Raw genomic sequence first — 27,828 nt, 5'->3', positions numbered from 1 at the left:
GATGCTGAGGTCAATGTTGCTGCTGCTGCGGCTGACAATAGGCCTAGACTGAGAAGGAAAAGGGTGTTCAGGCCCAGGGTAACCTTCCAGGGGCTACATGAGCTGGAGATTGTAGAGCGCTACAGAGTGGACAGAGACATGCTACAAGAATTCACTGAGCTCTGCCACCCTCAACTCAGACTTACAGCCAACAGAGGAGAACCCATCCCAGTGGAAACAAAGGTATCTGTAGCTCTTAGGGTACTAGTGACAGGTACTTTCCAAAGACCAACTGGGGACATGATGGGGGTCTTGCAGGCATCAGCATTCAGGGTACTCCACCAGTTTCTGGATGCTATGCTACCACATGTCAGTGAGCACATGTATTTTCCCCACACCCCTGAGGGAAGGGCCACCAGTATGCAACACTTCTACTGTGTAGCACACTACCCTGAGGTACTGGGTGCCATAGATTGTACTCATGTATATATCAAGGCACCTCCCGGTGAGGAGGGTAGAATCTACGTCAACTGCAAGAGGTATCACTCCATCAACTGCCAGGTCATGTGCAATGCCCAGGGCATTATCATGAATGTGTGCGCTGGCAGCCCTGGCAGTTATCATGACTCCCATATCTGGCATGCATCACAGCTGTACCAGATGTTTGCTAATGGGGACATCCCACATGGCCATTTACTGTAGGATGCTGGCTACACACTGGAACCGTGGATGATGACACCCATCAGAAATGCACACGCAGCCATGGAAGAATGCCATAATGGGGCACACGCACAAACGAGGAACATCATAGGGCATGTATTTAGGCTGCTGAAGTCACAGTTCCGGTGCCTCGATATATCCGTTAGAACCCTGCAGTACTCTCCAGTGACGTGCACAGATGTTCACAGTATGTGCCATGCTACATAATATGATCCTGCAGAAACAGCTGCAGCAGGATCAGCGAAGGGAAGGGATACACAGCCCCCCACCAGTGCCTCGGTCCCCACAGCCACACCCACAGGGGAACTTGGAGGGGGAAACCCCTGAGGATGTCCCTGTAGACAGACATAGGCATGCCCAGTATGCCCTAGCCTTGGCCAAGAGACAAAGCATAGCATATGCACTGACAACCTAGGGCCCTAGGGACTGACACCTTACTGCAACTCACATACATATAGTAAAAATGATGCCAGGCAACCCACACAACCTGTACATAACCATGTATTGTATGTTTACTGTGTGCATCAGACAGATTCAGCCCTGAACTACAATTCTGTCAACTGCTGCATTCGCAAGGTAAGTCACTTACTACACACTGCTTGTAAGGAGTACTATAATATGCTATCATATGTATGTACCTGCTCCATGTATGCAAGAGAATATAGTGGGCTATTTGGAGAGATGTAACATCCACATGGGACTACAGATACCCAGTCCAATAGTATGTGTTCCATAATATTCACTAGCTCATGGTTGGAATATTCAATACAGCAGTCAAAGGAGATGTTAAACAGTGGGGTCACATGATATCTGCACTACTGCCCATGCCAGCAGATCATGTGCTGTTCTTCCCCCACCCCCAACACATCAGTGCTCCCATACAACTGCTGTAACAGTACATCTGCAATGATATATCAGCAGACCAGCCATTTCCAGGGCTGTGGCATAGAACCTGGCCACACATTGTATGTCTCACATAATGCAGGGGTGATAATGTATGTCTGTATGCTGTTGATTTTGTGAGGAATGACAACTCTCTGTCTGGCGGTTGGTGTGGCTCACTAGGCTAGGAATGTTAGTATGTGTTTTGGTGTTGATGGTTTGAATCTGGCAGCATCCAGATCTTTTGCATGTGAGGTACTCGTATGGTGGTATTCTCACAGATTGTCATACCCCTCAATCTATTATTGCAAGAAAGCTGGACAAAGTCAGAGAGAATGGAGGGACAAAGGGCCAAAACTGCAGACAGTTGTCCGCACTTACACATCACCACAGTTGTCCAAAGGAACCAGACCAAGGCTGCAACAGTATATAATCCACTTACCCACAGACCTCTGTGCCTGCAAATTGTCACCTTGTAGACAGACACAGGTGAGTAGGTGTTGTAATGTACAATGGTATCAATGTGTGCCTTGGACAAGCCATATTGTCCCTGGCTATATGGTTGCCTATCTAACTGCAACAGGCCACATATGGCCATACTGGTAACTGTACACACATAGCAGGGATATTAACAGGTATCCCACTCCTAGGACACTACATACAATAACGGTACCAAGCAATATCCCTTTGCAGGCCACACATGCTGTCTAACACAAGGCTACTATGCATACACCACAAGTACTGTGCCTGCAATCCCATATAAAAAAACGTAACCTGTGGCACATGCGATAAGTACTGTGAGCTATAGTGTGTAATAGTAGGTGTTCTAATCTCACATCAGCTAACTCTGTATGTATAAATATCTTCCCTTGCAGCACTAGGGACATGCCCATATGGGCCATTACCATGCAATGGTTATGCATTTTATGGCCCTGTAACTAGCTGCTGGCCTCTACACTGCCCTCCACTACAAGACCTGCTGATGTTATTTACCTTAAGAGCACTGGCAGACAGTCTAATAAGAGATAAACTCTGTGGCACATCTGATAAGTACTGTGAGCTGTTGTGTGTAATAGGAGATAGGTAGGGGGTCTAATCTTACAGCAGTCAAGTGTGTGTGTGTGTGTGTGTGTGTGTGTGTGTGTGTGTGTGTGTGTGTCTGTGTGTGTGTAACTATATCCCCTTGCAGCATTATGCACATGCCTGTACGGGCCATCTCATTGCAATGGTTATACATTTTATGGCCCTGTGACTAGCTGCTGGCCTCTACATTGCCCTGCTCTACATGGCCTGCTGATGTCATCTACCTTAAGAGCACTGGTAGACAGTCTAATAGCAAATAAATTCCATGGCACATGTGATAAGTACTGCGAGCTGTAGTGTGTAAAAGTAGATAGGTATGGGTTCTAATCTTACATCAGCCAACTGTGTGTGTGTATAAATATATTTCCTTGCAGCACTACAAGCATGCCCAAATGGTCCATCTCTCTGCAATGGTTATGCATTTTGTGACTCTGTGACTACCTGCTGGCCTCTAAATTGCCCTCCTCTACATAATCATAACTGATGTCCGCCACCTGTCTGACCTGGCACAGGTTATTTGTAGGCATGACAACTCCATCGCCATACCTTATTAGATTTTTAAGTTCAGAAAGCCCAGGTGACATGCAGCAAGGGTAGCAGCCCTTATCACAAAGTATGAAAGCACTACACAAGAACATGTCAAGTAATATAGACACTCTGTCCATCAGACACATAGTAGCATTTCCCTGCATTGATGGCACGGATGGCAGGGATGTGGCACAGGTATCATCACATGCACAGGATGTGGTGTGGAGGTGCTGGAGGCCTAGGCTGTGCCAAACAGTTGACAACATGTGTGTGAGTCAGGAAGGGGTGCAGGTTAGATGGGCCATGGAGAAGTGCAGTGTGTGTATTGGTGACCTGCATGTGACAGTGGTGTTTGAGTGTGTGCGTATGGACAGTCAAGCCTGGTGCTAGCCCTACACGTGTATGTTGGACAGCTGTGGACTGTACATGGTAGAGTGGACAGTTTACCGTCTCTAGCCACAAACACATTGGGAAATGGTTCTTCCAAGAGTAGCACTGGCACCACCATGCCAAAGGTCAGTTGCGGTGCTAGTATCTGCGGGTGACTGCTGCCTGCTTGGGCTGTGTCCCCTGCAGAACCACCCAGGACCACATTCCCATGGCCTACCATGTTATGGTGAGGACAACACACTTCCCTCTGTAGCACTAGAGGTGCTGCCACTATGAGAGCATGACTGCATGGCCACGTAGACACTCAGCAGATGCTGTTCCTGACCTTCATCCACATGTCCAATGCCCAAATCCAATCAGATGTTCCAGCACAGACAATGTGTGGTCCAAGAAAGACACTGTCTCAGCCATTATCTGTCTATAGCATCAGTGAACTGATCCAGGGTGTCCCCAATCCAGTGGAGGCAGTCACGGATGTCAGACTGTGCTGCATCCATAACCCTAAGCATCCATCTGGTGTTGCATTCAGAATGTGTTTGTGCTTCCATGATGGCCCAAAACATGCACTGAGTGACCTGTGATGTGACACATGCAACAGGTGGTGGATGGACAGCAGTCCTCCTATGATCTACCTGTGTGAGACCTCACCAGTTCTCTGGCTATGGACAGTGTCTACACTCAGTGACACCATAGTTGCCACACTGCCCTGTTCAATGTCACCACCCTCTGAATATCTAATATCTGTGGCCTCTGGGGACTGGGTATGTGTGGGCACACTGACTGTGTGCAGTGACAATGGGGGCAGAAAAGGGATGTCAACCTCTGGGACAAATTCAGCTCCCAATAACTCCACCTGTGCCTCACTATGGCTACCATCATCATCAAAGTCTGATGAGACACTGACATCAGGTTGTGAAGGGGACAGACTCCAACACCCCATGTCACCTGTGAAAACCAAGACAAAAGCAGTACATTACTACCTGCACTTTTATGTATGGTAAACCACACTGACATACAAATGAGGATCCAGAACTGCATTACCAGTCTCACATCTTCTCATCTCTGCTCCCATGCACAACAGACAACCTCACAGCAACATACACAGACTCGTCAAGCCCTTTACAACATGCAGTTCAGCCACATCCAGTTAAAGTTGCCAGTACAATCTGCCTGTAATGTATGCAATATGACAGTAGATGTGATAGAACTACACATAAAACTCAGTACAGCTATCCTGAGAATGATATGCCAGTACTAATGTCACTGTCTCAGGTATGTACCATCTCCCTTTTGTGTTTGAACAGGCATCTGGGAGTAATTTCCTTTTGTATACCAGGCTGTATAGCCCTCATAACTATAAGTGCAAACGTGTCGATGGTCATTCAAATGCACACCTGTGATTACCCAGTCTATGAACTGTAGTTGACTGTTCCAGAATGAAACATACAAATATTCTACTCTGGCTAAACACCACATTTGTACATAGGACATTGTGGCAGCCCTTAACTTTCATAGGGTATATATGATCCGTAAAAAACAGTATCACACTTACCAGGTACAGGACCACAGACTTGGGCCACACCTGATGGACCTATGAAAAGGTGAGGGAGAGTAATTGCCAGCACCACTAAATGTTCCAGCACTACAAGGTAATATCTGTATATATCCACATGTACAGTAGCTACTATGATACTGGATCTATTGCTGACATTCTGAGTATGTGTGCACAACTGAGCATAAACCCCAACACCCCCAATGTAGATAGACTTGACACTCTTGTACAGGTATGTACAACCTGCCACAATGCCTGATACAGTATTACACTGGTGAACACAGTACGCATACCTGGACGCTCCTCTGATGTGGACACTGTGGCAACCACCTCCATAATGTATGGTGTGATGGATGCCTGGGAGCTGTCATGTGTTCCTAGGTTCATGAGGAATTCCTCTATGGCTGAGAGTGGTTGTTGCATCACAGGCCATCCAGTGGTGGCAGCACAATCCCTGGCAACATCAGCTGCCCTTTGTTATGCTGAATTCAACATGTCTGTGGCCCAGTGTTGAAACTGCTCATAGATCCTGTCCTATTGGCCAATGTGATTGACATCCCACACAAGGTCTTCCCACAATGCTGCATACTGTTCCCGATTATGCATCTCCCCTGGACAAAAGATCTGATGGTGCTGTCTCAGTCCATTCACTATTATGTCATTCTCCGCATCTGAGAAAGGGGCATGTCTTCTGCAGTACATGGTTCCTGAAATACAACAAAAGGGGAATACATTACAAAACCAGATATGTGGACATCCACTATGTACAAATCCAGCACACCCACAATGGCCTGCAATATCCACTGCTACCTCATACGTCATACCCCAGAGTCTGGCAACATACTACATGTGTAGATACCACCAAGATAGTAGTGCAATACTGGGATATGTCCCTGTCTGTCGTGACAGATTCTGCTGCATGTTCCTACACCCAGCAGTGCCGTCCACTGTGGTGTGTCCCCCCTATGGGCAAACTCCCACTAATATGTCATATGGCCACTGACAGACAAATAGGAATGTGCTATTACAACCACTATATGGGGACAGTCCAGCAACACCAGTGCGCCACAATGACAGAAAGCAATGCAAACCTGCTGTAGTATATGTCCCCATTGGGCATCAAACCTGTCCACTATACAGATGTTTTCAGAATGTCAAAATGTTTGCCTCATAGTTTCAGTCGTTTTCACACAACATTGTGGATTTCTGACAAAAGATTGGCCAATCATTGATGGTTGATGTCAGAAAATAACGACAGACATCTGCATTTATGCTAATGCAATATTTGTTCTTCTATTCAATTTCTTACTTTGTATGAGCAGTAGTTACAGTATCCCTATTTTTGGGCCTTTGTCCCTCCATTCATTATGTTTTTTTCAGATATCTTGCTGTAACAGATTGACAGCTATGTTAGGCATAGCTCTCAACCAGACAGGGCACAATGTAAACATGATCATGGACTTAGCCATAGTACATCAGGGGCAATCAGGGACACCTTTAAAATGTTAGACGTATTTATGTGAGACAGTGACAGAATGAGTGGAGGTGAATTAGTGCACATCGTCTGAGATTACAGGAGTATACACCCTTACCTCTTGCTTCCCTACAACAGCCAACCATTGTAGGTGGGAATAAGCGAGACAGAGCTAAGATGTGGTGAAAATCAGGGACATTTGAGGAGCATGCCTGTAGGTGTAGGCCAGCTGAGTATCAATGACATTTCATTACCATACATCTAAGACAGGCTTACTGCTGTGATCCCTTTTCCCCACACCTCCACCCTCCAATCTGCATCCTGTTATTTGGAGAAAACAATTACATACCTGGCTGAGTGCAGTGCTCCTTTGTTGAAATTTGCTTCTGGTAATTTTTTGAAAATACGCTCTTTGTGTGAGATAAGTCTCACGCAGACTTGTTTCCCATAAGCAGCTGCTTGCCTTTTTATGGTACTGCTCATTAACAGGTAATTGTCTCTAAACCAATCTGTGGCTCTGCTATGGTAATTGCAGCCAAAACAGCTGAATTGCACTATCATTAGCCAATGACATGTCACCACAGTGCAGTATATAAGGCCTTCATGTAGACCTGGGCCCCTTTCTTAGCTGTTAAGATGGACATTACTGAGGTGTGGAGACTACAGCATCGCAGAGGGTAGGTACCATAACTGTCAGCTGTAGAGATTTACTGATGAGTTTCACCTCATATGTGTGGTCAGTGTCCCATGACATTGTGGTCACCTGGCAATTCACTGGCAAACATGGGTTGAGATCAGTAATGGAAGACATACATTTGAATGTCAGAATTCATACCCCTCTGACTATGCATACTAATGTAATAGATGTTATTGTGGCAAATTACTATCAACGTAGGGACAAACTGTAAAACATGTCCCAATCTCTGGACCTTTGTCCCCCACATTAAGTGTAGGTGTGTCCGGATTCCTTGTGCTAGGGTCTTGGGAGGTATGGTAGGTCTATAGTAGCTATCTTTACATACAGGTGTGTGTGCTACATGCTGCAGCTGCTGCTGCAGCCTAGAATACATAGGGGGAGTGAACATTTTGGAGGACAACAAGCTGTACATGCAACTGTGGCAGCTGTGGCAGCCCAGTCATTTTGGCAGAGCCAGGGTAAGGGTAGCCTTTACAGTCCATTTGAGGCATGTGATTAAGGTACATCTGTTATGCAACAGTGCCAAAAGTAGTAGGCAATATATAGTTATGCTATACGGATATGTGCAGTGTGTCCCCACCTGCAGATCTTTGACTTGCAAAATTAGATAGTAGTTCATTAATTAGCAGTAACCTGTGTGGATAAAGATTGGATGACTCAGTCTTTAATTGCTGTCTTCACAATAATGTAATTGAACTACAACACTAGACTATATTTGAACCCTGGACTGTGGCAAACTGTACTGCATGTAAAGCATTTAACAGACTGAGCTACCGAATCACTGCTATAACAGGTCTATTTACAAGCTATATGTGCACACATACAGGCCATGACAAACATTTTCTACATCCATCAGTATGTGCATGGCTTTATATGTATGTATTTCTGCACAAGAGTCTCAGTTGAAAATGTATTTTGCCATGAATATCTTAGCAGGTGTTTTTCTACATGTTGCTGATACAAGGGCACATTTACCTGTTATCACAGGCCTCACTTACATCCATTGTTATGTCTTTGGCTGTCTAGTGTATATTAGTGCACCAGAGTCCAAGGTACACTTTCATTTTTCCCATTAATTTTTAATTCTAGTTTGTGTGGGGTGGTGTGGTGTGCATCTCCGCTGAGACATGCCTAATGACTATAAGTGGCACTCACTATGTTTTGATGAAAACACCTGTTTTAATTAAGATCTGTGTGGTGTGGTGGCTTAATGCAGTGGGAGGTGTGATGAGCTTGGGTTGAAACATGGCAGAGGTTTTTATTTTGTACACGTGACTCACAATGCTATAAACATATATACTCATTAGAGCTCTACTTAACTAAGTTAAGCAAAGCTACGAGACATGGTGCAACACGCAACTCTGCATTAAAAAATATAAAGAAAAGAAAAAAGGGGAGATAGGAAAGTGATGAAATGGGACAAGCAGGAAGAAAAACATTCTGAAAAGCATAGGGGGATATGCAGCAAGGGTGTAGGAAAGAACCATAGCTGTCCATTTCTTGTACAGCAACAGCTGTGCATTTTGACAGATTTTATAGATGACTTTAAACTCTCAGACCCCAGAGAGAGGGGTGAGGGCAACATAACTGCATTGTCAAGCCAATTGGACAAAATTACTTATGTCCAGTGGACACGTGTGCAAAATGGAGAGCTATGTATGGGGCAATATATATATATATATTTTTTTTGGGGAAAGGTGCCCATTTTTTTATTAAGGTGAGAGTGGAATGTTGGGGAAGGGACTTAGGTATGTGTGGGGAGATAAGTTGGGTAGGAGAGGATGCATTTGCAGACAGACAAGACAGATGAAACAGCAGACGGGGCAGTGTGTGACACATGAGGTGGAGAACACCTTGGATTGGCAGGGTGTTGTGAAATCTAAGTCACACGTGCCTCAAGATTGCAGCAGTGTGACTCAACTTCCCACCCATGGAACACTGGATACTGCTCCTTCATTGCTCTGAGGATGGCTGGGCTGGAGGCTGGATGCCAGGGCGAGGATGCCCCACCAGGTTGGCCAGCATGCCCTCAGTCTGGCACAGGTGGCATTCATAGCTCCAATGAACAATCCTGTGCATCTTGACTGGCAGTTCAACCTGGGTGACAATGCCCCACAGCCACTGCTCTTAGGGGGGAGGCCAAGTCCTGTCCCCTGAGGTGGTACCACCCAACGGCACAGGTGGTGCGGGGGCAACGGAGGGGGCACCACCGGACTGGGTCCCAGACATGCTAGGACCCAGTGCCATGGCCGGTTGAGGCAGGGTAGACAGATTACCAGGAAATGGCCTACTCTGACATGCTGTAGTAATGGAGGTATAGCAGTAAGTATAGGTTAGCTGTGAACAAATTATTGCTAGTAATAACAACATGGCAGAACATTGGAAATAACCCAATTACATATCAATGCATATTATGTGAAACACAACAATAAATAACAGAACAGTCAGTATGTTAACAACATGCCAGTAACAGTTACAGCATCACACCAACAAAATTGGTAATGTAATAAGATATGTTAATATGCAACCATTATAAAACAAAACAATAATAAAACATGTGCCAAAATACAGTTATTGTAACAACATATGTTAATAGTAAACCATAATCAATGAATAACAATAAGAAATAAATGAAGATTAGAGGTGGGGAGAGAGAAAAACAGTCCATTAGTAACATTTTTGGTTATTTCTTTGACAACACTACTACTATCTACTCTGCGGGTCTGTATTTTGTTTGTGTACAGTGACTACAAGTCTCCTATAGCTGATGTAGCATGCACATACAAAAATATCAAGCTATTTGCATTGGACACTATGGGCCAAGCAGTAACAGCTGTGGGTACACAACTACACAGAACACTTGCACATCAGGTGGACCTATATAACTACCAAGGTGCACTGTGGGCTGATTTGGTGATACTTTGCAATCTAGATAATCATTTCCATGGTAATCCTGTGACAGACAGATTACACACTATTAAGTACATGATGTGAAATAGTGAGACTTGAGAGACACTGAACAGCTGTCATGCCTTGGTTGGTAGGCATGGGAACAGAACACAATAGCAGTGACTGCAGGGCGTATCTGCATAGGATGTATCTGCAGCAACTTGTAACAGATACTCCAGGCATACAGCCATACTGGGATTACACATTTAATTTCTGACTGAACATTGCTGATGAACACATTCTTGCTAATGTTTTAACAGTCTGTGACATCAATACATACAATTATCTACTCATAATATGGGCTACCTCACCCATTTACCTGTAGTTCCTGTGGAGAGAGAATATGTAAGCATTATGTGACTGCTGCTGTAATATTTAGTTCTACATAGTAGTAGATTCGAACCCTGGTCTATGTGTGGCAAAATGTACTACATAAAGAGCTACTGAGTCACTGCTGATTACTGACTGAAAGATATTTGCCTAGATCTCACCTGGAACCAAATATGACCTGGTAGTACTACTACAATGTTATATGAAATACAAGCACAATGCAGTTAGTAGGTAAGCTATGTATCAGTATAAACAATGCTAATGTACACACGTTATAGTTAGTGGTTTGAAATATCTGTGAAGTCAACAAACAATATCAGCTCATGGATTGGGCTACCTCACCCATATACCTTTACTACCTGATGTCTGTGGATGACAGAGCATTATATGAACAATACTGGCCTACAGACAACCTTGGACAGTACTATATGAGTTAAACAATACAATTTGTATCCATTGGATTTGCATTCTACAGCTATGACAGTGTTATACCTGAGTGCAGCACCTTACCTTACAGCCTGTATGCATACAGCTCTACTTTCTTGGTGTTATTTGTATTGTTTCATGTTTTATTGCACCACAGTTGGCATTATTCATTTATTACAATACAGCTCTAATTCCACATTTATTGCACTGCAAACTTTACTATATATACTTTAATGCAGTTACTGATATTGTTTCAGATTTTTATTGCACTCCAGTCAGCATTATTCATTTCTTGCAATACAGCTCTAATTCCAGATTTATTGCAATACAGACTTTATTGTATATACTTCAGTGCAGTTACTGGTATTGTTTCATGTTTTATTGCATTACAGTTGGCATTATTCATTGCTTGCAATACAGCTGTAATTAGACATGTATGACACTACAAACTATATTGTATATACACTTTAATGCAGTTAATACTTTAGTCGTTGTTGCTTATTTCACTATAGTTAGCATAATACATCTTCACTCTCCACACTCATGGCGTAACTTGACCAAGTGCTTGAATGTGACTCAACATGGCAAGCACTCTCAGTTGCAGCTGTTAGGAGAGAAGCACACCATTATGCATACCAGCTTCGCAGACATTCAGATTACATATTGTTAAAACAGAGATAAAACTACTTACATACTTGTGGGGCATTCCCTGCTCAAGCTTCTTGGACCCAGGTGTCCAAGATTCCCCTCTTTTGTCATTTCAGGTCATCATGGTGGTGATGACACTGCTCACCTGTGTGGGGGATACCAGTAACACTGGTGAATTCTCTGGTCAGCTGGTGCCAGGCCCCTGCCTTACACTCCGAGCCTTGGAAACCTCCCTGCAGCAGCCGGTCATCATGGTTTTTAACTAGGAGTCCAACCATGACCCTGGACTCCAGAATGCCTCTATGCTGCACCAAAAAGCATGCACCTTCTTTAACACCAGCCATAGTAACCATCAGAGAAGGAACTCCAATAGTTTCTGCTGTATTCCTGCCTATTGGGCTTAATATAGATAGTTTTCCTGGCCTTAAACATCATTGGGCAACATTCAAAAAAGCACAGTCTCATTTAGCACTGTGCAAACCTGCGCAGATGAGCTGAGAAGTGTGAAAACTCACAGATTCATAGTCTTAGCGAAGCTTAGCAGCATGCAAACCAGCCAAGCAGAGCCGAGCAGGGCACAAACATTGGCAGCCATTACCATGTTTATGCAGTGCTTAGCAGATCTCAGCATAGCTGAGCAGAGCTTGGGAGAGCACAGTGAGGCCACCTGTTTTGTAACAAATCCATAATATGTATATCAAAATTAAATACATATTTTCCCTTTCATGTATTTCAACCCTGATACTACTGCACATATAGCTGTAACTCTACCCATTTAGCTATAAGGATATTAAGAAATCTTGTATACCTTCACATATACTACTGAGCTACCTATAAGCAGTGCTGAACACCACGCAGCACTGCACAAACACGTTTAGACACAGCTTTAAATAAATAATTAATTACATCCAGTATCTAGATTAAAACAGTACACAGGAGCAAAGCAATGAAGGAGTGTAAAAAACTGTATCCCATACGCAGATCCACTCGCTGAAATAAGTAATCCAAAACTCTCGAATAAGGAATTGTAAATAGATTTATTTTTGCAGTGCAGGTTAGCGCTTTCGCTGTTGAGCTTCTTCAGACCTTATACAATAAATTATCTGTAAAGCAGGTTTAAATACAAAAAAAGACGCCAAATTCAAAGCCTAAAACACACCTAACTCATTAATTATGCAAGTTGTGTTACGTAGATGTCAACTAGCTATGGTTAAAATCTCTAATGGTGAAACCAATGCTGTAACTATAAAAAAGCATTAGAAATATAATTACTTAATATATAATGTTTAAAAACACAATGAAATACGAAAATTGATATATGTATGTATACATAAAAGTATGTATCATAAGAATATATGTATAAACAACATAAAAAAACACTCAATAATTTCTCTGCTGTTGATACAAACAAATAGAAAACTTCATATTTGCCAGAGAAATATAATAAAAACATATCATTAAAATATATGCATTACTTATTATGTTTCAAACTTCTCAATTTCAGTAGTGGTTTCAAAGGAACCTTGCCATTGAGTCCTGGTGGCATGTCAGACCTAAGTTTGATAATCCATTGTGTCTCTCTAGCTTCTGTATAATTATCAATGTCACCTCTCCTATGTGTAGTAAAGATCTGTTCCAGGATCCTAAAGGCAAAGGAATGATTTATACCTTCCTCATGAACATGCTTAGCTAATGCATTTTTTAGATTTCCTTTCCTAATGTGGTATATATGTTCACGAATCCTGTCGCTAAGACAGCGATTCGTTTTGCCTATGTAGAAAGCTGAACAAATTCTACACGATGCCATATATACCACATTCTTAGTCATACAATTCCCATTCGCCTTCATCATAAAATCACCTAAGCCTAGTGGATGTGTGAATGTGGATTCTATTGAAATATAAGAGCAAAAATTGCACATATTACAAGGTTTAGTATTGAACTGATCCATATGTTGATTGCCTCTATCGAATTTGGGGTAACATAATAAGCTCTTCAAGTTCTTCTTATTTTTGTAAACAAACTTCGGTTTCTCTCCAGTAATTATCTTAATCTTTGGGTCCACTGACAGGACATGCCAGTGTTTAGTAAATATATTTTTAATCGGACCTATATCTTTAGTATAATATACTGGGAACAATATTTGATGAGGGGTTGTACATAAATTTTCACTAACCATGACATCATCCATACTATTGGCAGCTTGTTGTTCTTCATTTATGGAAAAATAGGGTTTAGCTTTCATAGCCCTTAAACTCGGCATATCTTCTGTAATTGATTGAAAATCACTTATATTATAACATCTTTCACTTAACATTTCTTTAAGTATATTGAAATCTCTCTCATAAGTTGCATCTATAGGAGTATACCTGGATAGACGTATAGCTTGTCCTCTCACTATATTCTTATACACATAACCAGGATGCATACTATATCTATGCAACAATGTATTTTTATAACACGGTTTACGGTATAGACCTGTATTGATCATACCATTGGCCATTTTCTCAACATAAATGTCCAAAAATGAAATATAGTGATTCGACCATTCAAACGTGAAATTTAAAAATTCTGTAAATGCATTGATCTCTTCAAAGAAATTCTCCAATTGTGTTGATGTACCTCTCCAAATAAAGAAGAGGTCATCCACAAAACGTCTATAGAAGGAAACATGTTCCTTAAACAATGCACTTTGAAACAAGAACCTATCTTCCCATTCAGCCATAACGAGATTGGTAGCTATTGGCACATGAAGTGCCCATAGCCACGCCATCTCGCTGAAGGAAGATCTTGTCCTGAAAACAGAATATATTTGAATACAGTACCATCTTCAATAAATTAAGAATCAATTCAATATTCATTTTAATAGTTGAGTCAAGTTTCCTTAAGTAGCTACCTACCATATCTATACCTTCCATGTTTGGTATCACTGTGAATAATGATTGAACGTCCATAGTGATGAATAAAACATCGTCAGAATTGAAAGATGGACCAGTATGTTGATATAAATCCAATAAAAACTGCTTGGTGTCCCTAAGAATATGACAGTTCGAGTCTACCACTGGTCTTAGGAGGTTCTCAATATAGATAGACAGGGGTTCAGTGGACCACCCCCTCCCTGCCACTATAGGTCTCATAGGTGGTTGGGTGGGGTGCTTATGCACCTTCGGAAGTCCCTGAATAACGGGTATCAATGGATATTGTACAAATAAGAAATCAAATAGGGACTGATCAATGGTATCTTCTCTATAAAGAGTTCTCAGCGTGGTTTGTATGTTCATTATAATAGAATCCACTCTCACATCAGTAATTGATTCATAAAATCTTAGATCTTGTAGCATCATGAACATGTCTTGTTCATATCGATGGCTATCAAAAATTACTATTCCACCACCCTTGTCTGCAGGGCGAATAACTATGTCCTGCCTGTCACATAAACATTTCAAAGCTATTCTCTGTTTATAATTTAAGTTATATTTATTCCTATTGTTGACAGTATAATGCCCCTTCATTTTGTAGAGATCATCTTCTACTAATTTACTATACGCAGCAACTAAGGGGTGTGTCATAGGTATAAATGTACTTGGTTTCCTAAAGGTAGGTTGGGAACAAACTTCTCCCCCATCAAATGCTATCTTCAGAGATAGATTCCTAATGAACAGCTTAAAGTCCCTAAGTGTTTCTTCATATCTACTATATGTAGTAGGAATGAAGGTGAGTCCCTTTGATAGAACAAATATTTCTTCCTCACTTAATTCATGACTAGATAAATTGAAAATTAAGTTGTTGTCCTCCCTTCCCACATTTTCTTTATATTCCTGTTGGACTGCCTGTCCATAGATATCTTCCGTTTCTGGCGCCCCCTGCTGACGGAGCGCGTTCTGCCCTCTCGCACCAATGTCCTGATGGGAAAAGGATTTCTACTGTTAAAGGCTTGTTCAAAGTTCAAGCCCACTGAACTGGTAATATTGTTACTATCAGTACGATTATCCACATTTATTCTAACAGTAGGCCGATCTGTGGTTCTTCTCCTAACAACCATTTCTGGCTGTGGAGGCTCCTCTACAACAACTGTCTCTACATTATTCACACCACTCTCAGTTGTTATATTTGGAGCATTATCATCATTCACATTTAAATTTGAAATAAGTACATTGTTACTAGGTTCAGATGTCACATTAGAAACATTAGCATTCCCATTCAAATTAATAGATACACCATTATCACTAGTTGCATTAATGTCCGCATTCACAGTGGTAGTAGTTTCTCTACTATTGTTTACTGTACCCCTAGGCCAAGTAAATATATGGCCCATTTTAAAATCATTATTGTCCCTTTGTAGTTTCGCCCTCTTCTGATTAAGAAGGCGTTTCTCAAATTGTAAGACATTGTCCAACAGTACATTACATGCTTGATCAACAACCAAGACAGGATACTTGGCATAAATATCTAAACGTTGTCTCTGTATCTCCTGTCTTAGCGTGTCCTCAATAGGACTAAAAAACTTGTTAAGCAACCTCATGTAGTTGAGGCTTACCTCAATGTTCAATTTCTGCCACTCGTATAGGAGTTCTGGGTACACGGTGCCTGTTGTAGGCATTTTAAGCACTCGCAACCCCCTCGGGATAAGTCCACGCTGTATGCATACTTCAAAGTGCTTCCTTTGGGTTTGCATTCGCTTTAATTTAATTAGATCTTGTTCCATTCTTTCAGTCGCTAAGCGTAATTCTTCCCGGTTGTAAGTCGAGCCACTGTCCACATCATGTGAGCCATCAAGCTCACCAAAAGCTGTTAAAGGATTGACATCCATTCGCAAACAGTCTGCTAGACGATCCATGGCAGGACGTGACATCACTGGAGTTTCCTGGTTGTTCCTCACGATATACGGCAATTCAATTGGTTGTTGCACCCCTTCCATCATGCCCCCAGACGGAAAAAAAGAGCAAGTCAATAAGTTATAACAATGATATCTTCCGCTCAGGGTTAATGCTCCATTGTAAATAGCTATAATAAAATAGATTAAAACAGTACACAGGAGCAAAGCAATGAAGGAGTGTAAAAAACTGTATCCCATACGCAGATCCACTCGCTGAAATAAGTAATCCAAAACTCTCGAATAAGGAGTTGTAAATAGATTTATTTTTGCAGTGCAGGTTAACGCTTTCGCTGTTGAGCTTCTTCAGACCTTATACAATAAATTATCTGTAAAGCAGGTTTAAATACAAAAAAAGGCGCCAAATTCAAAGCCTAAAACACACCTAACTCATTAATTATGCAAGTTGTGTTACGTAGACGTCAACTAACTATGGTTAAAATCTCTAATGGTGAAACCAATGCTGTAACTATAAAAAAGCATTAGAAATATAATTACTTAATATATAATGTTTAAAAACACAATGAAATACGAAAATTGATATATGTATGTATACATAAAAGTATGTATCATAAGAATATATGTATAAACAACATAAAAAAACACTCAATAATTTCTCTGCTGTTGATACAAACAAATAGAAAACTTCATATTTGCCAGAGAAATATAATAAAAACATATCATTAAAATATATGCATTACTTATTATGTTTCAAACTTCTCAATTTCAGTAGTGGTTTCAAAGGAACCTTGCCATTGAGTCCTGGTGGCATGTCAGACCTAAGTTTGATAATCCATTGTGTCTCTCTAGCTTCTGTATAATTATCAATGTCACCTCTCCTATGTGTAGTAAAGATCTGTTCCAGGATCCTAAAGGCAAAGGAATGATTTATACCTTCCTCATGAACATGCTTTGCTAATGCATTTCTTAAGTTTCCTTTCCTAATGTGGTATATATGTTCACGAATCCTGTCTCTAAGACAGCGATTCGTTTTGCCTATGTAGAATGCTGAACAAATTCTACACGATGCCATATATACCACATTCTTAGTCATACAATTCCCATTCGCCTTCATCATAAAATCACCTAAGCCTAGTGGATGTGTGAATGTGGATTCTATTGAAATATAAGAGCAAAAATTGCACATATTACAAGGTTTAGTATTGAACTGATCCATATGTTGATTGCCTCTATCGAATTTGGGGTAACATAATAAGCTCTTCAAGTTCTTCTTATTTTTGTAAACAAACTTTGGTTTCTCTCCAGTAATTCTCTTAATCTTTGGGTCCACTGACAGGACATGCCAGTGTTTAGTAAATATATCTTTAATCGGACCTATATCTTTAGTATAATATACTGGGAACAATATTTGATGAGGGGTTGAACATAAATTTTCACTAACCATGACATCATCCATACTATTGGCAGCTTGTTGTTCTTCATTGATGGAAAAATAGGGTTTAGCTTTCATAGCCCTTAAACTCGGCATATCTTCTGTAATTGATTGAAAATCACTTATATTATAACATCTTTCACTTAACATTTCTTTAAGTATATTGAAATCTCTCTCATAAGTTGCATCTATAGGAGTGTACCTGGATAGACGTATAGCTTGTCCTCTCACTATATTCTTATACACATAACCAGGATGCATACTATATATATGCAACAATGTATTTTTATAACATGGTTTACGGTATAGACCTGTATTGATCATACCATTGGCCATTTTCTCAACATAAATGTCCAAAAATGAAATATAGTGATTCGACCATTCAAACGTAAAATTTAAAAATTCTGTAAATGCATTGATCTCTTCAAAGAAATTCTCCAATTGTGTTGATGTACCTCTCCAAATAAAGAAGAGGTCATCCACAAAACGTCTATAGAAGGAAACATGTTCCTTAAACAATGCACTTTGAAACAAGAACCTGTCTTCCCATTCAGCCATAACGAGATTGGCGTAGCTATTGGCACATGAAGTGCCCATAGCCACGCCCATCTCGCTGAAGGAAGATCTTGTCCTGAAAACAGAATATATTTGAATACAGTACCATCTTCAATAAATTAAGAATCAATTCAATATTCATATTAATAGTTGAGTCAAGTTTCCTTAAGTAGCTACCTACCATATCTATACCTTCCATGTTTGGTATCACTGTGAATAATGATTGAACGTCCATAGTGACGAATAAAACATCGTCAGAATTGAAAGATGGACCAGTATGTTGATATAAATCCAATAAAAACTGCTTGGTGTCCCTAAGAATATGACAGTTCGAGTCTACCACTGGTCTTAGGAGGTTCTCAATATAGATAGACAGGGGTTCAGTGGACCACCCCCTCCCTGCCACTATAGGTCTCATAGGTGGTTGGGTGGGGTGCTTATGCACCTTCGGAAGTCCCTGAATAACGGGTATCAATGGATATTGTACAAATAAGAAATCAAATAGGGACTGATCAATGGTATCTTCTCTATAAAGAGTTCTCAGCGTGGTTTGTATGTTCATTATAATAGAATCCACTCTCACATCAGTAATTGATTCATAAAATCTTAGATCTTGTAACATCATGAACATGTCTTGTTCATATCGATGGCTATCAAAAATTACTATTCCACCACCCTTGTCTGCAGGGCGAATAACTATGTCCTGCCTGTCACATAAACATTTCAAAGCTATTCTCTGTTTATAATTTAAGTTATATTTATTCCTATTGTTGACAGTATAATGCCCCTTCATTTTGTAGAGATCATCTTCTACTAATTTACTATACGCAGCAACTAAGGGGTGTGTCATAGGTATAAATGTACTTGGTTTCCTAAAGGTAGGTTGGGAACAAACTTCTCCCCCATCAAATGCTATCTTCAGAGATAGATTCCTAATGAACAGCTTAAAGTCCCTAAGTGTTTCTTCATATCTACTATATGTAGTAGGAATGAAGGTGAGTCCCTTTGATAGAACAAATATTTCTTCCTCACTTAATTCATGACTAGATAAATTAAAAATTAAGTTGTTGTCCTCCCTCCCACATTTTCTTTATATTCCTGTTGGACTGCCTGTCCATAGATATCTTCCGTTTCTGGCGCCCCCTGCTGACGGAGCGCGTTCTGCCCTCTCGCACCAATGTCCTGATGGGAAAAGGATTTCTACTGTTAAAGGCTTGTTCAAAGTTCAAGCCCACTGAACTGGTAATATTGTTACTATCAGTACGATTATCCACATTTATTCTAACAGTAGGCCGATCTGTGGTTCTTCTCCTAACAACCATTTCTGGCTGTGGAGGCTCCTCTACAACAACTGTCTCTACATTATTCACACCACTCTCAGTTGTTATATTTGGAGCATTATCATCATTCACATTTAAATTTGAAATAAGTACATTGTTACTAGGTTCAGATGTCACATTGGAAACATTAGCATTCCCATTCAAATTAATAGATACACCATTATCACTAGTTGCATTAATGTCCGCATTCACAGTGGTAGTAGTTTCTCTACTATTGTTTACTGTACCCCTAGGCCAAGTAAATATATGGCCCATTTAAAATCATTATTGTCCCTTTGTAGTTTCGCCCTCTTCTGATTAAGAAGGCGTTTCTCAAATTGTAAGACATTGTCCAACAGTACATTACATGCTTGATCAACAACCAAGACAGGATACTTGGCATAAATATCTAAACGTTGTCTCTGTATCTCCTGTCTTAGCGTGTCCTCAATAGGACTAAAAAACTTGTTAAGCAACCTCATGTAGTTGAGGCTTACCTCAATGTTCAATTTCTGCCACTCATATAGGAGTTCTGGGTACACGGTGCCTGTTGTAGGCATTTTAAGCACTCGCAACCCCCTCGGGATAAGTCCACGCTGTATGCATACTTCAAAGTGCTTCCTTTGGGTTTGCATTCACTTTAATTTAATTAGATCTTGTTCCATTCTTTCAGTCGCTAAGCGTAATTCTTCCCGGTTGTAAGTCGAGCCACTGTCCACATCATGTGAGCCATCAAGCTCACCAAAAGCTGTTAAAGGATTGACATCCATTCGCAAACAGTCTGCTAGACGATCCATGGCAGGACGTGACATCACTGGAGTTTCCTGGTTGTTCCTCACGATATACGGCAATTCAATTGGTTGTTGCACCCCTTCCATCATGCCCCCAGACGGAAAAAAAGAGCAAGTCAATAAGTTATAACAATGATATCTTCCGCTCAGGGTTAATGCTCCGTTGTAAATAGCTATAATAAAATAGATTAAAACAGTACACAGGAGCAAAGCAATGAAGGAGTGTAAAAAACTGTATCCCATACGCAGATCCACTCGCTGAAATAAGTAATCCAAAACTCTCGAATAAGGAATTGTAAATAGATTTATTTTTGCAGTGCAGGTTAGCGCTTTCGCTGTTGAGCTTCTTCAGACCTTATACAATAAATTATCTGTAAAGCAGGTTTAAATACAAAAAAAGGCGCCAAATTCAAAGCCTAAAACACACCTAACTCATTAATTATGCAAGTTGTGTTACGTAGATGTCAACTAACTATGGTTAAAATCTCTAATGGTGAAACCAATGCTGTAACTATAAAAAAGCATTAGAAATATAATTACTTAATATATAATGTTTAAAAACACAATGAAATACGAAAATTGATATATGTATGTATACATAAAAGTATGTATCATAAGAATATATGTATAAACAACATAAAAAAACACTCAATAATTTCTCTGCTGTTGATACAAACAAATAGAAAACTTCATATTTGCCAGAGAAATATAATAACAACATATCATTAAAATATATGCATTACTTATTATGTTTCAAACTTCTCAATTTCAGTAGTGGTTTCAAAGGAACCTTGCCATTGAGTCCTGGTGGCATGTCAGACCTAAGTTTGATAATCCATTGTGTCTCTCTAGCTTCTGTATAATTATCAATGTCACCTCTCCTATGTGTAGTAAAGATCTGTTCCAGGATCCTAAAGGCAAAGGAATGATTTATACCTTCCTCATGAACATGCTTAGCTAATGCATTTTTTAGAGATTTTAACCATAGTTAGTTGACATCTACGTAACACAACTTGTATAATTAATGAGTTAGGTGTGTTTTAGGCTTTGAATTTGGCGCCTTTTTTTGTATTTAAACCTGCTTTACAGATAATTTATTGTATAAGGTCTGAAGAAGCTCAACAGCGAAAGCGCTAACCTGCACTGCAAAAATAAATCTATTTACAATTCCTTATTCGAGAGTTTTGGATTACTTATTTCAGCGAGTGGATCTGCGTATGGGATACAGTTTTTTACACTCCTTCATTGCTTTGCTCCTGTGTACTGTTTTAATCTATTTTATTATAGCTATTTATAACGGAGCATTAACCCCGAGCGGAAGATATCATTGTTATAACTTATTGACTTGCTCTTTTTTTCCGTCTGGGGGCATGATGGAAGGGGTGCAACAACCAATTGAATTGCCGTATATCGTGAGGAACAACCAGGAAACTCCAGTGATGTCACGTCCTGCCATGGATCGTCTAGCAGACTGTTTGCGAATGGATGTCAATCCTTTAACAGCTTTTGGTGAGCTTGATGGCTCACATGATGTGGACAGTGGCTCGACTTACAACCGGGAAGAATTACGCTTAGCGACTGAAAGAATGGAACAAGATCTAATTAAATTAAAGCGAATGCAAACCCAAAGGCAGCACTTTGAAGTATGCATACAGCGTGGACTTATCCCGAGGGGGTTGCGAGTGTTTAAAATGCCTACAACAGGCACTGTGTACCCAGAACTCCTATACGAGTGGCAGAAATTGAACATTGAGGTAAGCCTCAACTACATGAGGTTGCTTAACAAGTTTTTTAGTCCTATTGAGGACACGCTAAGACAGGAGATACAGAGACAACGTTTAGATATTTATGCCAAGTATCCTGTCTTGGTTGTTGATCAAGCATGTAATGTACTGTTGGACAAAGTCTTACAATTTGAGAAACGCCTTCTTAATCAGAAGAGGGCGAAACTACAAAGGGACAATAATGATTTTAAAATGGGCCATATATTTACTTGGCCTAGGGGTACAGTAAACAATAGTAGAGAAACTACTACCACTGTGAATGCGGACATTAATGCAACTAGTGATAATGGTGTATCTATTAATTTGAATGGGAATGCTAATGTTTCTAATGTGACATCTGAACCTAGTAACAATGTACTTATTTCAAATTTAAATGTGAATGATGATAATGCTCCAAATATAACAACTGAGAGTGGTGTGAATAATGTAGAGACAGTTGTTGTAGAGGAGCCTCCACAGCCAGAAATGGTTGTTAGGAGAAGAACCACAGATCGGCCTACTGTTAGAATAAATGTGGATAATCGTACTGATAGTAACAATATTACCAGTTCAGTGGGCTTGAACTTTGAACAAGCCTTTAACAGTAGAAATCCTTTTCCCATGAGGACATTGGTGCGAGAGGGCAGAACGCGCTCCGTCAGCAGGGGGCGCCAGAAACGGAAGATATCTATGGACAGGCAGTCCAACAGGAATATAAAGAAAATGTGGGAAGGGAGGACAACAACTTAATTTTCAATTTATCTAGTCATGAATTAAGTGAGGAAGAAATATTTGTTCTATCAAAGGGACTCACCTTCATTCCTACTACATATAGTAGATATGAAGAAACACTTAGGGACTTTAAGCTGTTCATTAGGAATCTATCTCTGAAGATAGCATTTGATGGGGGAGAAATTTGTTCCCAACCTACCTTTAGGAAACCAAGTACATTTATACCTATGACACACCCCTTAGTTGCTGCGTATAGTAAATTAGTAGAAGATGATCTCTACAAAATGAAGGGGCATTATACTGTCAACAATAGGAATAAATATAACTTAAATTATAAACAGAGAATAGCTTTGAAATGTTTATGTGATAGGCAGGACATAGTTATTCGCCCTGCAGACAAGGGTGGTGGAATAGTAATTTTTGATAGCCATCGATATGAACAAGACATGTTCATGATGCTACAAGATCTAAGATTTTATGAATCAATTACTGATGTGAGAGTGGATTCTATTATAATGAACATACAAACCACGCTGAGAACTCTTTATAGAGAAGATACCATTGATCAGTCCCTATTTGATTTCTTATTTGTACAATATCCATTGATACCCGTTATTCAGGGACTTCCGAAGGTGCATAAGCACCCCACCCAACCACCTATGAGACCTATAGTGGCAGGGAGGGGGTAGTCCACTGAACCCCTATCTATCTATATTGAGAACCTCCTAAGACCAGTGGTAGACTCGAACTGTCATATTCTTAGGGACACCAAGCAGTTTTTATTGGATTTATATCAACATACTGGTCCATCTTTCAATTCTGACGATGTTTTATTCGTCACTATGGACGTTCAATCATTATTCACAGTGATACCAAACATGGAAGGTATAGATATGGTAGGTAGCTACTTAAGGAAACTTGACTCAACTATTAATATGAATATTGAATTGATTCTTAATTTATTGAAGATGGTACTGTATTCAAATATATTCTGTTTTCAGGACAAGATCTTCCTTCAGCGAGATGGCGTGGCTATGGGCACTTCATGTGCCAATAGCTACGCCAATCTCGTTATGGCTGAATGGGAAGACAGGTTCTTGTTTCAAAGTGCATTGTTTAAGGAACATGTTTCCTTCTATAGACGTTTTGTGGATGACCTCTTCTTTATTTGGAGAGGTACATCAACACAATTGGAGAATTTCTTTGAAGAGATCAATGCATTTACAGAATTTTTAAATTTTACGTTTGAATGGTCGAATCACTATATTTCATTTTTGGACATTTATGTTGAGAAAATGGCCAATGGTATGATCAATACAGGTCTATACCGTAAACCATGTTATAAAAATACATTGTTGCATAGATATAGTATGCATCCTGGTTATGTGTATAAGAATATAGTGAGAGGACAAGCTATACGTCTATCCAGGTACACTCCTACAGATGCAACTTATGAGAGAGATTTCAATATACTTAAAGAAATGTTAAGTGAAAGATGTTATAATATAAGTGATTTTCAGTCAATTACAGAAGATATGCCGAGTTTAAGGGCTATGAAAGCTAAACCCTATTTTTCCATCAATGAAGAAGAACAAGCTGCCAATAGTATGGATGATGTCATGGTTAGTGAAAATTTATGTACAACCCCCCATCAAATATTGTTCCCAGTATATTATACTAAAGATATAGGTCCGATTAAAGATATATTTACTAAACACTGGCATGTCCTATCAGTGGACCCGAAGATTAAGAGAATTACTGGAGAGAAACCGAAGTTTGTTTACAAAAATAAGAAGAACTTGAAGAGCTTATTATGTTACCCCAAATTAGATAGAGGCAATCAACATATGGATCAGTTCAATACTAAACCTTGCAATATGTGCAATTTTTGCTCTTATATTTCAATAGAATCCACATTCACACATCCACTAGGCTTAGGTGATTTTATGATGAAGGCGAATGGGAATTGTATGACTAAGAATGTGGTATATATGGCATCGTGTAGAATTTGTTCAGCTTTCTACATAGGCAAAACGAATCGCTGTCTTAGAGACAGGATTCGTAAACATATATACCACATTAAGAAAGGAAATCTAAAAAATGCATTAGCTAAGCATATTCATGAGGAAGGTATAAATCATTCCTTTGCCTTTAGGATCCTGGAACAGATCTTTACTACACATAGGAGAGGTGACATTGATAATTATACAGAAGCTAGAGAGACACAATGGATTATCAAACTTAGGTCTGACATGCCACCAGGACTCAATGGCAAGGTTCCTTTGAAACCACTACTGAAATTGAGAAGTTTGAAACATAATAAGTAATGCATATATTTTAATGATATGCTTTTATTATATTTCTCTGGCAAATATGAAGTTTTCTATTTGTTTGTATCAACAGCAGAGAAATTATTGAGTGTTTTTTTATGTTGTTTATACATATATTCTTATGATACATACTTTTATGTATACATACATATATCAATTTTCGTATTTCATTGTGTTTTTAAACATTATATATTAAGTAATTATATTTCTAATGCTTTTTTATAGTTACAGCATTGGTTACACCATTAGAGATTTTAACCATAGTTAGTTGACATCTACGTAACACAACTTGCATAATTAATGAGTTAGGTGTGTTTTAGGCTTTGAATTTGGCGCCTTTTTTTGTATTTAAACCTGCTTTACAGATAATTTATTGTATAAGGTCTGAAGAAGCTCAACAGCGAAAGCGCTAACCTGCACTGCAAAAATAAATCTATTTACAATTCCTTATTCGAGAGTTTTGGATTACTTATTTCAGCGAGTGGATCTGCGTATGGGATACAGTTTTTTACACTCCTTCATTGCTTTGCTCCTGTGTACAGTTTTAATCTATTTTATTATAGCTATTTACAACAGAGCATTAACTCCGAGCGGAAGATATCATTGTTACATCCAGTATCTAGTTTTGGATGTCTGGCAAGTGTCTGCTATCTTATATGTGAGCGCAGCTTGGCATTTCTGCACTCTGTGCTGCGCTGCACAAACATGCCTTTTTTTTTAATAAAATTAAAATAAAACAAAGGGAAAAAAATAAAAATAAAACAATGGACATTGCAGGGAGTCTCATACTCATCTGCAGACATGGTTAGCACTACACCTCTCAGTAAACTGATTCAAATAACTGTGTTCCTCAGCTGTTCCTCAGCAACGCACCATCATTAATATGTATGTCGCACTGCCGAGGTTGAACCATGTACATACACAGTAACAATCCATGTAGGCTCTATACGGTGCCTACACAGATTTTATTAAGTCCTGGGGATTCCTTTTAAAACATTAGGAGACCCCACAGTTTATTTATAATATTAGACGTGCATTTTACAATACTCTACACTATTTGTGTAAATTGTGGGAAGTGTGTCATGGATGCATTCTTTGCCCATACTTGTTTTTGTTAGCAATAACTTCATAGTGATTCAAAACTCTGTGGAGATAGATATTATTACAATAAAGGGCTTCTTGATTAAAAAGTTGGTATCTGTGAATGGCTCAATACTCTCGGTATCCTAGACTTTTGCCATTAAATCACTTTTTCATAATGATCCGCAGTAAATAAAATATTGCTGGATATAAAAATGAATCCTAGGCAATATAAAACTTTGTTGTTTATAGTTCAGTTATGCTGTAAATTTCAGGTTTGCTCATTAGATACTTTAAAAGGCCTGGGCTGGCATTATTCTACAAAATGTTATCCTGACTCAAGTAACTCAGGTTTATATCAGCATGAAAGCGAAGGCTAGGAAATTGTATACTATGAATTTTTTGTTCACAGAAAGTATGCATTTCTTAAAACTTAAAATGTACCTTTACTTATTTATGTATTTTATTGTGTGTTACAAACTCGTTATTCCATCGAATATATAGTTGGCTTTTAAAAATAAGCATTTGGCATATGTTTATTTGTAGAGGGCATTACCTGGTATTCCTAGGTTGTACTTATTGCTTTTAGCAAAAAAGTAGGATATAAAATGATTAATCCCAAACTGTTCTTTTCTTCTCAGTTTTGGATTCGTTTCTTTAAATGGAAATCTAAGCAAAAAGTTTCATGGTCAGCATTTTCAATTTATACTTGTTGTGGATGGAGGGTACCAGTGTTCAATTACTGAATTTTTTTTCAGTATCTTAAAAATGTTTTTCCCTTTCTACATTTATCCCCTTTCACTGGTTTAAGTTACACCTGGAGATTAAAAACTGAGTTAGTTGCAAAATTTTGTCAACCCAGTTAATTTGTAGGACACACTTATTTGATTAAAATATATGTTGAAACACAAGTGCATCTATCAGTTTTAATTGAAAAATAATTAACAAAAGTTTTCACCAGGAAATTAATCTGTCAGAAACTTCATATGGGATTTAGAGTTAATGCCCTCATTAGAAATGCCTGAAATATTGCAATTATGAAGTTCATATAGACACATGGTAGGGTATTTTAGAAACATAACTAGCCAGAAATTTATTATTAGATGTATTAGATTCCAGAGGGTATGGGTTGACTTTTAGTATCCTCAAGAACCTGACTGCATATCTGGTTTCATGATATCTCATATGATTGGTCTCTCCCTGGGTTTATCCTTAGTGGATTAAAATGGTGGAGCTGATTTTTTATTTAATTTATGGGCTGGTTAGCTCCTGCCAGTTATATTTGCATGTTAGTAATAGTTTGGCTATGGAACAAGAAGTAACTTTATTTAATT

At 39.4% G+C, this 27,828-nt stretch overlaps 1 protein-coding gene across 2 annotated transcripts in view; it reads right to left on the bottom strand.

Annotated features, from left to right (window-relative positions):
• Positions 1-27,828, bottom strand: part of SLC10A1 (solute carrier family 10 member 1) — a 275,799-nt gene that overhangs the window by 44,699 nt on the left and 203,272 nt on the right. The window contains exon 6 of one of the 2 annotated variants that reach the window (XM_044078443.1): positions 11,487-11,614. The exons of the other annotated variant lie outside the window; for it this stretch is intronic. Within the exon in view, the coding sequence (XP_043934378.1) occupies positions 11,523-11,614 (92 nt within the window). The 3' untranslated portion in view covers positions 11,487-11,522. Of the gene's footprint in view, positions 1-11,486; positions 11,615-27,828 lie in introns of those variants that run through there. 2 annotated transcript variants of the gene reach the window in all.

The sequence above is a fragment of the Protopterus annectens genome, chromosome 1.part1 (assembly GCF_019279795.1).
Source record: "Protopterus annectens isolate FY-2018-M chromosome 1.part1, PAN1.0, whole genome shotgun sequence".
Taxonomy (NCBI): Eukaryota; Metazoa; Chordata; order Ceratodontiformes; family Protopteridae; genus Protopterus; species Protopterus annectens.
This window is presented reverse-complemented; position numbering and strand designations above follow the sequence as displayed.